The sequence below is a fragment of the Camellia sinensis genome, chromosome 6 (genome assembly GCF_055761805.1).
Source record: "Camellia sinensis isolate YWXY chromosome 6, ASM5576180v1, whole genome shotgun sequence".
Lineage (NCBI taxonomy): Eukaryota > Viridiplantae > Streptophyta > Magnoliopsida > Ericales > Theaceae > Camellia > Camellia sinensis.
Window position 1 is genome coordinate 177,244,777 of NC_138966.1, and position 14,224 is coordinate 177,259,000.

The 14,224-nt window shown below is 35.9% G+C and overlaps 1 protein-coding gene across 1 annotated transcript; it reads right to left on the reverse strand.

Annotated features, from left to right (window-relative positions):
- Window positions 1–6,283: 6,283 nt before the first annotated feature.
- On the reverse strand, window positions 6,284–9,392 carry LOC114279627 (transcription factor MYB30). Its single transcript, XM_028221899.2, has 3 exons — window positions 9,142–9,392; window positions 8,436–8,565; window positions 6,284–7,479 (listed from the first exon to the last, which is right to left on the reverse strand). The coding sequence occupies exons 1-3, from the start codon at window positions 9,272–9,274 to the stop codon at window positions 6,921–6,923; spliced, it is 822 nt and encodes a 273-aa protein (XP_028077700.2). The 5' UTR covers window positions 9,275–9,392; the 3' UTR covers window positions 6,284–6,920.
- Window positions 9,393–14,224: the final 4,832 nt, after the last annotated feature.

Here is a 14,224-nt window from a genome sequence, read left to right on the forward strand (position 1 = left end):
AAATAGTGCTTTTTATTATTATGCAATCACAAGTCAGAGCAAATAAGAGTTGTTTCAGACAAGTACTCTGACATGCACTGGAGGCAGATTCATATGCAAGTACATGAAACTAGAGTAATTATTTTGAATTATTCTTATTTAAATGCAAAATTTTCAATTATTTTCAATATTTTTTAAAAAAAATAACTCGTGTTTTAGAAAATATCAAAAAATTAATTTTGATTTTTAAAAACTGAAAATATAAAATAATGCATGCTTTCAAACTCTTTATAGGGATTTAGCCATATTTCCACATCACTCGGGAGTGTTTGGAAATTGGCTTTTCAATAGTTTTTAAATTTTTTATGAAAAAAACTACAGAAAGGCTTTTTAAATATTTTTTTAATTTATTTATGAAAAAATGTACAAAAAGATTGAGAGAATGATTTGAGAGTTTTGTAGTAATTGAAAAATGATCCGTTGCTTGAATTTGTTGGCTCGAAATTGGTCCGAATACCCAAAACGACATTGTTTTGGGTATTTTTTCTTTTCTTTTCTTTCTTTCTCTGTGCGTTGAAATACAGAGGGAGAGAAGAGACGAGGGGAGAGAGAGAGAAGAGAGAAGAGGAGAAGAGGAAAAGAGGAAAAGGAAGATCGAATCCCACGGATTTTCATCAGACCCAACTCCTTCTTCTTCTTCTTCTTAATTCTTCACCAGACCCAGCTCCTTGGTTCGGTTCCAAATCATCAGACCCATCATCATCATCAGACCCAGCTCCTTCTTCTTCACAGAAAAGAGGAACCGAACCATGGATTTTTAATTCTTCAGTAGATCTGAATTTGAGGATTAAAGTTAATTTTTTTTTTTTTTGTTGATGAAGATGATGATGATGTTGAAGATGATAAAGATGATGATGATGTTGTTGCAATGATGTTGATGATGATGAAGATGTTGTTGATGTTGATATTGATGAAGATCTCTATGTTGTTGTTGATGAAGATGTTGATATTGATGAAGATCTCTGTGTTGTTGATGATGAAGATGAACTCTGTTCCTCTCTCTGTGTTGTTGTTGATGAAGATGAACCCATCTTCCTGTTTCTCTCTCTGTTCTTCATCTTTTTTCCTCATCTTCAAAGAGAGAGAAAAAAAAATCGAAAACGACGTCGTTTGGTCTCAGGCCATTCGAGCCGTGTTGATTTCGAGCTACCAATCGGGATTGGTAATAATTTTTAACTTTTTTCGAGTAAAAACTCTGCTTTCCAAAAGGCTTTACTGCATAGGTACCAAGCGTGGTATATAAGCCTTGGCGGGCTTATGCTTTTGGGTTGGGCTTGGGCCGTGGTCCTTGTGGGCTTCTCAGGAACAACCTTCCATTAGTAAAAGAGGTATATAATAACATCGCCTCATTGGTATACAAGCCTTGGCGGGCTTAAGCTTTTGGGTTGGGCTTGGGCCGTAGTTCTTGTGGGCTTCTCAGGAAGAACCTTCCACTACTAAAGAGGTAGATGAATAAGATTATTGAGTACTGCGTACATGAAAATAAGACGAATGAGAGCAAATTGAAAATTTTGATTAAAAAAGGCAGTACCTATTAATTAAAGAATTTTGGTAATGTGTGTTCTTAAGATATATTAAAACTATTTAAAAAGATTGTATATATTTTTTATTGCACTTTGCCATTTGTTTTATCTGGCTATTTGTTGTGCCACTTAGCGGGCTCTCCTTGTCCCAGCCCTTAGGAATAAGCCAGATATATATTTGTATTGTTGATTAAAAAAATAAAGAAATAAAGAAAAAAAAAAAAAAAGGGACCAATAAAATCCAGTGAGGCCTTCAAAGGAAAAGAGAGAGTTTTAAGGAACACATCCAGATCCAGTGAATTTCTACCTAAACTTTTCTTAGCAAAGAATAAGATGGTAAAGAAAGTGGTAGTCTGCAAAAGAAAGTCACCAAGTCAGTTAATGGTTATGAAGGCCCCAGAGGTCCATTCCTATAATTTTCACCAATTGCAAGTATTAAATGTCACATTTGTATGCTGGTCCAGCTTGACTATTTTCATTTTGATAACTTACACTTTAATTACTTGTCCTCCTTCAACATACTAAGAAAACTGGAATTTTTCCACCAACATATTAAGAAAATGTTGATTTTTCAAAATTGGGAACTTTTCCATTAAGATAGAGTTGAGCTCTGGTTGGTAAGACTTTCTAAAACTAATTTCACCATTATATTCTAATGTTATGTTCAGTAAAAGTTTTCAAATTATGATTCCAAATCAATTTTAAGACACATTTTAAAAACATGTTCGGTAAAGCAGAAATTTTTTGAATTTTTGATCTACTCGGTTGTCCGCCCCAGACATCCTCTTGGATGTCCAGACCATTCACCCCGTTGACCGGAACAATACATTTTTTTTTTTTTTTGCAATTTCCAATTGCCACTTGTTATTTGAAAAAAAAAAATTATATTTGTTTTTAATATTTTTTAATTATAGAAATTATTTTTTTAAATCAAAATGACAAATTATTTTTTTGAATTAAATTTTAAAAGAGTTTTCAAAACTCATAACTAAACAATTTTTTTCATTTCATATGTCACATCAAAATTTCAAAACTCAATTTAATTTTTTTTTTTCAAAACTTATAACTAAATAATTTTTTTTTTCTTAAATCATAATTCGAAAACTCTATCGGATGCAACCTTATTTTTTCCATCAAATCACAATCAAATCAACAGCATTGGAGCTCGAGTCATGTTTTGAGATTGATTTAACAAGTCAAACTTAAAAATGTTTGAAAAGTTATGTTTGGTTGTGGTTTTTCCACCTTGTTTTTTTGAAAATTTTAGAGTATTCGTTTGATTATTCCAAAAACTCAGTTCACTTTTCAAAATGATATGTAGATGATTTTAAGGAGAGAGACAATTTTGAAAACAACAATGTTAGAGGGTCACAATTTTTGTGGCCACAATGACTTAAAACTGTCAAAACGACGTCGTTTTGACATGTTTTGCACCCAAAACGATGTCGTTTTGACAGTTTTGAGCCATTGTGACTACAAAAATTGTGACCCTCAAACATTTCTCTTTTGAAAATAACAATGATATTTTGAGGACTTTTAAAATTGAAGTTTTCCTTTAATTTAAGGAGAGAGACAATTTTAAAAAAAAAAATGTCACATGAAAAAGTACTCTCATCTTTTATATATATATATATGTATGAAAATATAATTTGGTATGTAGTTATTTATGAGTACATATCGTACTATTAAATGTGTGACTTTATTATAAAATTTTCACTCATTTCAACCACAGAAAACGTAAAAAAAATTTCCAAATTGGCATTAAAAAAAATTTCTTTCTCAAAATTAAATTTTCATAAATGTTATGCAGAAAATTTTGTAAATCGTAAATTTAAACATAAATTTATAATTTTTTTTAATGTCAATTCGGAAATAAAGTCACACAATTAATGATAGGATATGTATTCATAAATGGGTACATATCAAATTATATTTTCATACATATATAGTATGTTTATATATATATAACTAAAATGAGAATATTTTTTGATGTGACAATTTTTTTCTTAAATTGTCTCTCTCCTTAAATTGGAGGGAAATTTGAAATTGCAATGATATATTTTTTAACAACAACGATTCGTAGCTCGAAAATTGCACTGCTCGAATGACTTGAAAATACAAACCGACGTCGTTTTGCATTTTTTTTTTTCTTCTCCTCCTTTCCGTCTTCGTCTTCCTTTTCCGGCTTCGTCTCTGTTATCTCTCTCTGCTTATCTTCTTCTACTTCTTTTGTTGTTTTCTGAAGTTAAATCTTCATTTGGTTTTTAATATTTAATAAATTTATTTCTTATTCCTCAAGATGTTTCGATTCAAACTTGGTTGAGATAACTGTGGAGATGGAGACTCCTGACCATCATTATTATCATGTATGGATCTCATATACTTCTGCATATCCTTCTGTCTCTGGCCAAAACCTCCTTCATCTTCTTCTTCCTCTACTTTCTTTCCCTAAAAACTACCAAATCCATCACAATATTGAAGCAAACCCACTTTCTCTCTCTAAAAACTATGAAACGCATAACAAAACTAAAATCAAAATCAAAGTCAAACCCACCCACCCACCAATCAAACACAAATCAAACCCACCCACCGAGAGAGAGAGAGAGAGAGAGAGAGAGAGAGAGAGAGATCTTCCCAACAATGGCTTCCATTTTAGCCTCTTAAGACCCCAGGTATAATTTTAGCTTCGGATGAGAGAATGGTTGATTTTTTGGGAAGTAGGTTGATTTTTAGCAGGTTGAAAGAAGAGAGAAGAGAATCAACCTGCTTTTTAGTTTCGGATTTTTAGCAAGTTGAAAGAAGAGAGAAGAGACTAAAATGAGAGCAGATGAGAGAGAATGGTTTTTAGCTTCGGATAGAGGTAGTTGTTAGAGAAGAGAGAAGAGAAGATATGTTTTTCGGGCCACTCTTAGGGATGGCAATATCAACCCGGCCCGACGGGGACCCGGACCGCCCCGTCCCGATAAATAGGTTTTTCCCCGAAAATTATTCCCCATAGGGCCGGGGCTGGTATTGAAAAATACATCCCCAATAATTTTCGGGCCAAGGACGGGGATTAATTTCTCTGCCCCGCCCCCCGGCCCCGCCCCGCCCCGCCCCGAAATTTCCCCGAAGCTTCCCCGCGTGCTACCTATTAGTTGTATTATAAATTTATATCTCTCTCTCTCATGTATCTCTTGCTCTTAACTCTCATTTCTCTCTTTCCCTCTTTGGTTCGTCTCCTTCCACTCTCTCAACTCTCTGTCTCTCGTTTTTCTCTCCATCACTCTCTCTCAACTCTCGTTCTTCTCTATCAACTCTCTCACTCTCAGTCACCGACACGGTGACACCACCACCACCGCTGTCCCCGACCTCCTCTCTCTCTCTTCTTCTCACCTCGTTTCTCTCTCTCTCCACTTCGTCTCTTTATTCCTCATGGCCACCGCCACCGCCGCAGGTCTGTCTCTCACCACCACCGAAGCCACCGCCGCAGGTCTGTCTCTGTCACCACCACCGAAGCCAGCCAGCCAGCCACTGTCGATCTCACTCAAATCTGTTAGATCTAAACTCAGATTTGTTAGATCTGTTAGCTCTCTGTCTCTCTCTCTCTCTCTCTGTGATCTGATCTGTGTACTCAGATCTGTCTCTCTCGTATTGTTGTTGAAAATAGATATTTTTTTTTCAGATTAAATTTTTTTGATTTGTTGATGATGATGAAACATATTGTTGTTGAAAATATTTTTTTTTTTCAGATTAATTTTTTTTTCCTGTATTAAATCTGTGTGTGATCTGGTCTGTGTTGATTTGTTGATGATGATGAAACATAGTGATATATATTGTTTTGTTGTTGTGTTGAACAAAATTCAAAATAAAACTCGGGGATTTTTCGGGGTCGGGAAAACCCGATCCCCGTTAGGGGACGGGGACGGGGAGTTGATGGGTTCCCCCGCCGGGGATCGGGGGCGGGGACGGGGATTTTTGAGCCTTCGGGGATCGGGGACGGGGAGGGTAGTCCCCGGCCCCGCCCCGCCCCTTTGCCATTCCTAGCCACTCTCGAGCTAAATAATTTCGAGTTACGAGTCTTTTTCCATTTTTTAAAAGGAAAATGTTTGAGGGCCACAAAATCAGTGGCTCAAATGGCTCAAAACTGTCAAAACGACGTCGTTTTGCGTCGTTTTGTGCACAAAACGACGTCGTTTTGTGCCCAAAACGACGTCGTTTTGACAGTTTTGAGCCATTTGAGCCACTGATTTTGTGACCCTCTAGCATTGTTGTTTTTAAAAACCAAACAAAGATTCTTTTTCAAAACAGAGTTTTCAAATTACTTTTTGAAAAAAAAAAATTCAAAAAAATAGAACCAACATCGTGATTATTTTTTTAAACTTACGACTCCAAGATAAATATATACACATTACACAACTACATAAATTTAAAAATAAAACAAAAAAAAAAATCAGAGTTACTCAACTCAATTAAAGTTTGTTATAGATGAGCTAACAAATCAAGTTTAAAAATATATTTCTATTTTTTCAAACCAAGTTCGAACATTCCCTATTCAACTTGACTCGACTTGATTCATTTATGTGTAGAATAAAAAAATTGTTCTACTATGATGACTTCTTATAAATTCACTTCGTAATAAATACTTCACAAGAAATTATACATGGACAAATAATCTTTATTAAGTTCTGATAATAAAATATAATAAAATTTTAAATTAATATTTAATCCATAGGCACAAATGAAAAGAGAAGCAAATTTGTTTTTTTCATTATCATCATCATCATAATCGTTATACAACTCAAAGATGGCTCATAGGGCTCTTCTAACCTACAATTTTTTTATCTCTACACCCTATTTACCCCACTAAAGCCTCAAATACATCTGTATACAAAAAAATTTGCAAGTCAATAACTTTTTTATTTTCCCTTTGGCCCTTCAACTCACCACTCAGGTACACTTGCTTTATAAAAACAATATTCACCACCAAGGACTTGCTTTTTGTTTTATTGACAAAATGACACTATAGCTTTTGGACTTGGACAACTGGGTTTGGACTTTGCCGCCCCCCTTTAACGAGTTGAGATGCTCTCCTTATATTTTCTCCTTACCTCCCTACTTGCAATGGTAGAGATACATTTTGAGTTCATCTAATGGTCTAGATTTAAGCGGGAAAAGTATTTATTTTATTATTTTTTTATTTTTAAATAGTCAAATATGAACTATTAGATCAACTCAAAGTACATCTTCACCGTTGCAAGTAGGGATGCGAGAAGGGAGCTTAAGGAGAGGATCTTAACTCCTCTTTAATGGTCAAATGTATCAAGAATATTCAAATTTTCTAATATTTGCTACATTTAATACAAAGAAAAATACTGCTCAGATTTCTGATAATTCTGGTAAACCACCAACTTTAATAAGAAGGTTATACCAAAACTCCATGTCATCATCAATATTGAAGTTGTACTCATCGACATGTTCCATTGAACCAATAGAAGCAGTCATTGATGAAGATAATGGAAATTGAAATTGTAACTCCTCGGCGGAACCAGCAAAGTCCGATTGCATGGTGGAATTGCCGGTTGATAATTCTTCGGACCAAAACCTTTCATCAATTTGAGGAAATGTCTCAGATGTGTCCATTGTTTCGTCCTTAATGACTACGTTGTTTGGTAAGCCAGTTAAGTCTGTGACCGATGAGAGTTCACTAGAAGAATCTTGTGGGGAAACTGATGCATACTCAGAACTCTCAAAACCCGAATTCATGGTGTTGGATTCACTTGAGGCATTGGAATCGCATTTGGGCTCTGTCACTGTTTGTCCTTTGGTGTTGGAGGTGCTTTGGTAATTTTTGAGCCTTTTCTTCAAGTGGGTGTGCCAAACATTTTTAATCTCATTGTCGGTCCGACCAGGTAATCTTGCTGCGATTGCAGACCATCTGAAAATGGACAAAAATATGTTCATATAAGAAAATTACAGGAGTTTGTCATTAAGTTTAGCTATATATTTGTTTAATTTATAGTGGCCCTAGAGGGTAACATACATGAAAGCATCTGATTAAATTATATTTTAATTTATATAACTATGACTATTAAGAGTGCACAAAAGCCTAATATATAAGATATGATCTATGCATAGATATTAGTATTAATGTCATTTGGTTTATATGAAAGCATCTGATTAAATTATATTTTAGTTTATATAACTATGACTATTAAGAGTGCACAAAAGCCTAATAAGATATGATCTATGCATAGATATTAGTATTAATGTCATTTGGTTTATATGAAAGCATCTGATTAAATTATATTTTAGTTTATATAACTATGAATTTCAACATACACAACATATGGATTAAACAGCATATTGATAATTAGTTATTTGATTAAGAAAGCAGTTACTGTGTGGCCTCATCAAATTCAACTACGGCGGCCGTAACAATCAATGTCGACATTGTTTAACACTTTCAGTGTAATCAAAATAAGACTAAGATGTCTATAACTATATATTATATAGGAAAATGATAAATTGATAATTGTTGATTTAAACAATAAAATTTATTACTTTTATGTTGGTATTTTTGAAAAATAATATAATGAAATATCAATCAATAAATAAAATGGAGCGTTGCTTCAAACACCTAATAATTTTTCATATATATGTTGCTGATCAGATTTTATTATTATTAATATTATTTTTCATATATATGTTTCTGATCAAAATTTATTGTTATTAATATTATTTTTCATAGGTACATTTCTCGAAATCAATGTGATTGAACGTGAGGACCCATATGTCATCAGTATGTGGTGGTGTTTGATTCATGGCCAAGAGAATTACATGGTTTCCCAAAAAATTGAATTAATGAGAGACAGTGCAGGGAAAAACACACACCTATTCCCAAGCATTTCGTGTAAGTTGATGATTGTATCCTCTTCTTCTTTACTGAAATTCCCTCTCTTAATGTCTGGTCTCAAGTAGTTGGTCCACCTCAGTCTGCAACTTTTTCCACATCTCAATAGGCCTAAACAAAATCAAGTAAAAAAAATACAATTTAGTCACTTTATTTCAAGAGAAACTTGTAATAAGAAGTGATTGAAATTTGTATAATCAACTTGACTTTATATAATTATGTATATATATATCTTGTTAGTTAAATGCAAAGATAAAAAAATAAGTAGCAAACTGAAACTGAAGCCAGTTCAAAAAAAAAAAAAAAAAAAAAAAAAAAAAAAAAAAAAAACTTAAACTGAAACTGAAACTGAAACTGATGCATTATTTATTTTTTTTTGCAAAAGAAATAAGTGGGATTTGCAAGCACTTTATGCACTAGGGGAAACAAAAATTTGGCATGTCTGGTTGTGTTTTATTCTCTTCGCTTTTGTTTTTCAAGTTTTCTGAAACAAAAATAACGAAAAGTTTGAAACCACTGGTAAATTTTCGTATCATTTTATTTTTGTAGGTTCAACAGTTTGAAGAAGAACTTTTTCAAGTTTCTTTAAAAAATAAAAAGTTTGAATTGTTTTAAGAAATACAAATTAATGTATTTCTTTGCCGTATATATATCTAGATGGGGATATATATATAGGTAGTTAATTACCAGCTTGCTTAGGAAGAGCACGCCAGTTTCCATGGCCGTGTTGTCGTATGAAAGCGATCAAAAGTTGATCTTCTTCAGCTGTCCATGGTCCTTTCTTCAGTCCCATCTTCTCACAACAAGGAGCTCTCCCCATCCTAGTTTGTTCTTTCTGGAACTCACTCTGCTGATCTGCCTCTCTCTCTCTCTCCCCCTCCTCTGTTTTGTTTTGTTGTTTTGTTTTGAATTGAGATACCAAAGCTCAAGTGTGTGTTTGTAAAAGAAGGGTAAGGGTGGGGGGGCTATTTATAGATGTTCTGCCAAGTCAAAAGAGTTGTAGAATAGTTCAAGGGCCGTACTAGTTATTCAAAATTGCCTAGCTTGCAATTTCCCGGAAAGAGGATCTCTTTAACTCATATAATTATATATTTTTCTTTTAGACTGAGCATATACTAGTTGTGCAATTGAAATTATTAATGATGTTTGCTATACTTGGTAATTTTATCTCTATTTTTTTTATAGGCAGCTCCTTTCCGGTTTACAAGTAGACTGGACAGTAGGGTGCTCGTGAGTCGGTTTGGTTCAATTTGATATTAAGGCCTCGTTGGGGAATCCTTCATTTTAGTTAAAGAGTCAAAAAATTACTAAATTAGTTAAAAAGCTAACAATTCATACCAAAAAGTCAAAAGTTGTGTTTGGTTGTGTTTTGTAAATGTGATTTGAGAGTATGAGTTTTATTTTGAGTTTGTGTGTTGTAAAATTATGATTTGAGTGTAGAAAATTTGTTTGGTAAAGAGTTTTGAAAATAGTTTTGGAAAAGAAGTTTGATTTGAGTGGGGAATTGTTGATGTGATATTTGATATGTGATACAAAAATTTACAACTCCTAACTAAACATACAACTCAAAATTATTTTAAAGCACATTAAAAATTAAAAAATATTCAGAAAATATTTTTCCCAATTATATAAATCAATTGCAAAAAAAAAAAAAAAAAAAAAAAAAAAAAAAAAAATCTGTACAACAGAGGACATCCGAGTGGATGTCCCCAAGGACGTCCGGGTGGTAGTCCCTAGAGACGACCGGGCGGTCTTCCCCTGGCCAAAAAAAATACAAGAAACGCGAAGAATGGACAGAGCTTTCGGCAGAGTTTTGAAAAATTAATTACAAAACTCTTACCAAACATGGAGCTGAAACTAGCATGTAGAATCACATTTCAAAAGCACAACCAAACACAGCCAAAGATTCTCTTTTCTCTCTACTTTTTGCACATCTTTTTGTAAAAAGTCAAAAAGTCATCCTAAACATACTAGTTTTTTTTAACTCAAATTTTAGTCAAATAGCCAAAAAATTACTAAATTAGCCTGTTCCCAAACGAGGCCTAATTTTCACTACAACAAAAAACAGAAATGGCGACCAAAACATGAAATTTCGTCACTGAAAGTGCATGAAATGGCGACTAAATTGGAATTTGTCGCCGAAAAGCAAGTTTTTAGCGACTAAAAGGGTTTAGTCGCCGAACAGCATGTTTTTAGCGACTAAAAGGAAGTTTTGCCGCCTAATATAGGGTTTTCAGCGACTAAAGTTTGTTTAGTAGCCAAAAGTCACGATTTTTAGCGACTAAAATAATTTAGTAGCGAAAAGGTATGGTTTTGGCGACTAAAAACAGGTTTAGTCGCTGATTATAGCAGTTTTGCCGACTAAAAACAATTTAGTCGCTGAAAGTGGGGGTTTTGCCGACGAAAATCCATTTTAGTCGCCCAAAGTAGTGGTTTTGGCGACGAAATTTCTGTTTAGTCGCCAAAAGTGCTGATTTTTAATTGAGAACTTGTTTTTTTAGCGACAAATAAATAATTAGTAGCCCAAAATAATACAATTAGCAACTAAAAAATGGTTTTAGTCGCCAAAAGTCGCCTAATTTTTTTTTAGTAAATAATTTATTTTTTGACAAAAATTATATTTATAAATATTATTTTGTATTAATTGCGGTTAATATAGTATATAAATAATATATATTGCATATATGATCATGTGATGATGTACTGGCATAGTGGATGGAGTGTTGTGCAAAGGGTTTCGCGTGTGCAAAGGGACGTCGCAAGTTCGAAACCTGTTGGGAGCAGCGGAGGCAAAAAAAAAAATACTTTCAGCGACTAAAGTGAATGGTCGCCAAAGGTATAAATAATAAAATAAAAATGAACTATTGGCGACTAACAGTTTAGTCGGCAAAGGTATAATTTATAATAAAGAAATTGACTATTGGCGACGAAATCTTTAGTCGCTGAAGACATATATATTGGCGACTAACAGTGTTTTAGTCGCCGAAGGCATTCGCGACCGTTTATTGGCGACAACACGGGCGACTAAACTTTTTAGTCGGGAAAAGTGAAATTTTGACATTTGGCGACTAAAATAGGACCTTTGGCGACTAAAAATTTAGTCGCCAAAGGTGTTTTTTCTTGTAGTATTTGGAACCAATTCAATCATGATCGGTTTCAAATTTTTGGATCCAGAATCAAACCAATCATACATTAGAACTAATTCAAACCAATCCAATGTAGGTCGGGTTGATTCAATTTGGAACCAAGATTTCATTATATTAAAAATAATTGAATCAATATTTTCTTTTAATTTGTCTACCTCTGATTTTGCATCAATATTTTCTTCTTCTTCCAAGTTCTTCAAAAATTCAGATTTAAGAGACTTCACAATATCACCACAACTACTATCATGAGCTTATCAACTTCTATTTTATTTGAACTTTGACTCATCCTATTTAAAGAAGAACTTGAAGCAGAGTCTAACATTTCATAATACACATACATACGGTTCATGAGTTCTCTTATTCTCCACACTAAATCATTTACCTTGTCAGTAAACTAAATTATTTACGTTGAAGTATAGTTTATTACTCTTGGACCAATCATTCAAAATTTGTTTAATTGCACAGACTTAATGAAATAAGAATTTGAAATAACATATAGACCATGGTAATATAAAAACATGTCTGTAAGAATTTATGTATTATTGATTGATGTTTATTGATAGATGTTGTTACAAGATTGTTGTATTTAGATTTTGTATATTACAAGCTATTATATAGGAGAGGTGTGAGGTAGGTGAGTGGTGGTAGTGGATGGTAGTGGAGGTGGTGGGTGGTAGTGGAGATGGTAAGTGTGTTAGGTTTAGTGGAGTGGATGTAGTGGGTTAGGTTAGTGGGTTAGGTTTAGTGTACATTAACAGCCCCCCTCAAACTCAAGGAGGATAGGTACTAGCCAACTTGAGTTTGGAGAGAGTAACAAAACAGAAAAATAAGCTGACAATTAAAAAATGGGATAGGAGACACTGTATGGTCGTGTCGGACCGTTGCAGCAGACAGTTTACGGGGTCATGTCGGACCGTTGTAGCAGACACTGTGTGGTCGTGTCAGACCGTTGTAGAAGACAGTTTATGGGGTCATGTCGGACCGTTGTAGAAGACAGTTTACGGGGTCATATCGGACCGATGTAGCAGAACAGTTTACGGGGTCATGTCGGACCGTTGTAGAAGACAGTTTACGGGGTCATGTCGGACCGATGTAGCAGACACTGTGTGGTCGTGTCAGACCGTTGTAGAAGACAGTTTATGGGGTCATGTCGGACCGTTGTAGAAGACAGTTTACGGGGTCATGTCGGACCGATGTAGCAGACACTGTGTGGTCGTGTCAGACCGTTGTAGAAGACAGTTTATGGGGTCATGTCGGACCGTTGTAGAAGACAGTTTACAGGGTCATGTCGGACCGATGTAGCAGGACAGTTTACGGGGTCATGTCGGACCGTTGTAGAAGACAGTTTACGGGGTCATGTCGGACCGATGTAGCAGACACTGTGTGGTCGTGTCAGACCGTTGTAGAAGACAGTTTAGGGGGTCATGTCGGACCGTTGTAGAAGACAGTTTATGGGGTCATGTCGGACCGTTGGAGCAGACAGTTTACGGGGTCATGTCGGACCGTTGTAGAAGCTGACCGGAATCAATGTCGGGACAGTTTATGGGGTCATGTCGGACCAATGTAGAATAGGTTGTGGTGGTGCACCAAGGGGGCGACTTACTTAGGGAGTACGCCATGAGCGACTTATACATGATACTGTGTATAACCCCCCCTCAAACTCAAATAGGTGTGAAGATAGAAACCTATTTGAGGTTGAAAAGGAATTGATAAAGCTGACCGGTGTAGAAGACACTGTATGAGTGTGTATATAGGCTGCCCAAAAAATATACATGGATGTAGATATCGAGCCCTCAAAAGTCGTGCCCTCAAAAGGTGTGCCCAATCTGTCAAAAGGCGTGCCATCAAAAGGCGTGCCTGATTCATCAAAAGGCGTGCCAAAATGATGGCGAGGCACGTGAGTGCCTTGGCTGGCGTGCCCGTTTGTCTGGCGTCAAGAGGCGCGCGATGCGCGTGGCTGCCTCGGCTATTTAACCAAGACAGAGCCTGAGGCCGAGGCAGAAGCAAAAAACTGGCGAAATCCTCTGAAAAATTCTGCCGTTTCTGAGAGAGAGAGGCTGTAACACTGTTGTGCTGAGAGAGAGAGAGAGTCTGTAACACTCTATTGCGAGAGAAAATGGCTTCGTCGTCCCGTGGTCTGCTGACTCTCTTTCCCGACCTCAACGAGTCAACAAGAGAGATAACGGGTGCGGTGTCCCGTGAACCTCAACCAAACACTGCCGGTTTTGCGCCGTTGAACTTTCCGATGCGGTCGGTGGAGCAAAAAATGGCTGTGCAGTCGGATGTGGAGGCCAATCAGTATACTTTGAAGTCATGTGTGGAAACCATGACTGCGGTGACAAACCTGTCGAACCGGCTGCAAAGTAGGGCAAATGAGGTGCAGCAGTTAAACTCCCAGCTGGCTCTGCTCCAACGTATGTATAAGGATGCGCGAGCAGAGATAAGCGTGCTAAGGGCAGAAAACAAGGAGCTGAAGCAGAAGGCCACCGTGATGTTCCGATTTGGAGGTCCGCCATATGCTGCAGTGGAGGAGCAGGGAGTAGTGATCGTGCCCAATGGAATGGGAAATACGGAGGCAACACCGGCAAGGGCCGCCCAGGACGGGGGCAAGAAGAAAAGACCGG

What these genes read in the sequence shown, in the direction of transcription:
- LOC114279627 (XM_028221899.2), bottom strand. Translation starts at nt 9,274, where the DNA reads ATGGGGAGAGCTCCTTGTTGTGAGAAGATGGGACTGAAGAAAGGACCA. An exon ending in TGCTCTTCCTAAGCAAGCTG is followed by an intron (nt 8,566 to 9,141) that starts GTAATTAACTAC and finishes GATTTTGTTTAG; the next exon opens with GCCTATTGAGATGTGGAAAA. An exon ending in CACGAAATGCTTGGGAATAG is followed by an intron (nt 7,480 to 8,435) that starts GTGTGTGTTTTT and finishes GTCCATTTTCAG; the next exon opens with ATGGTCTGCAATCGCAGCAA.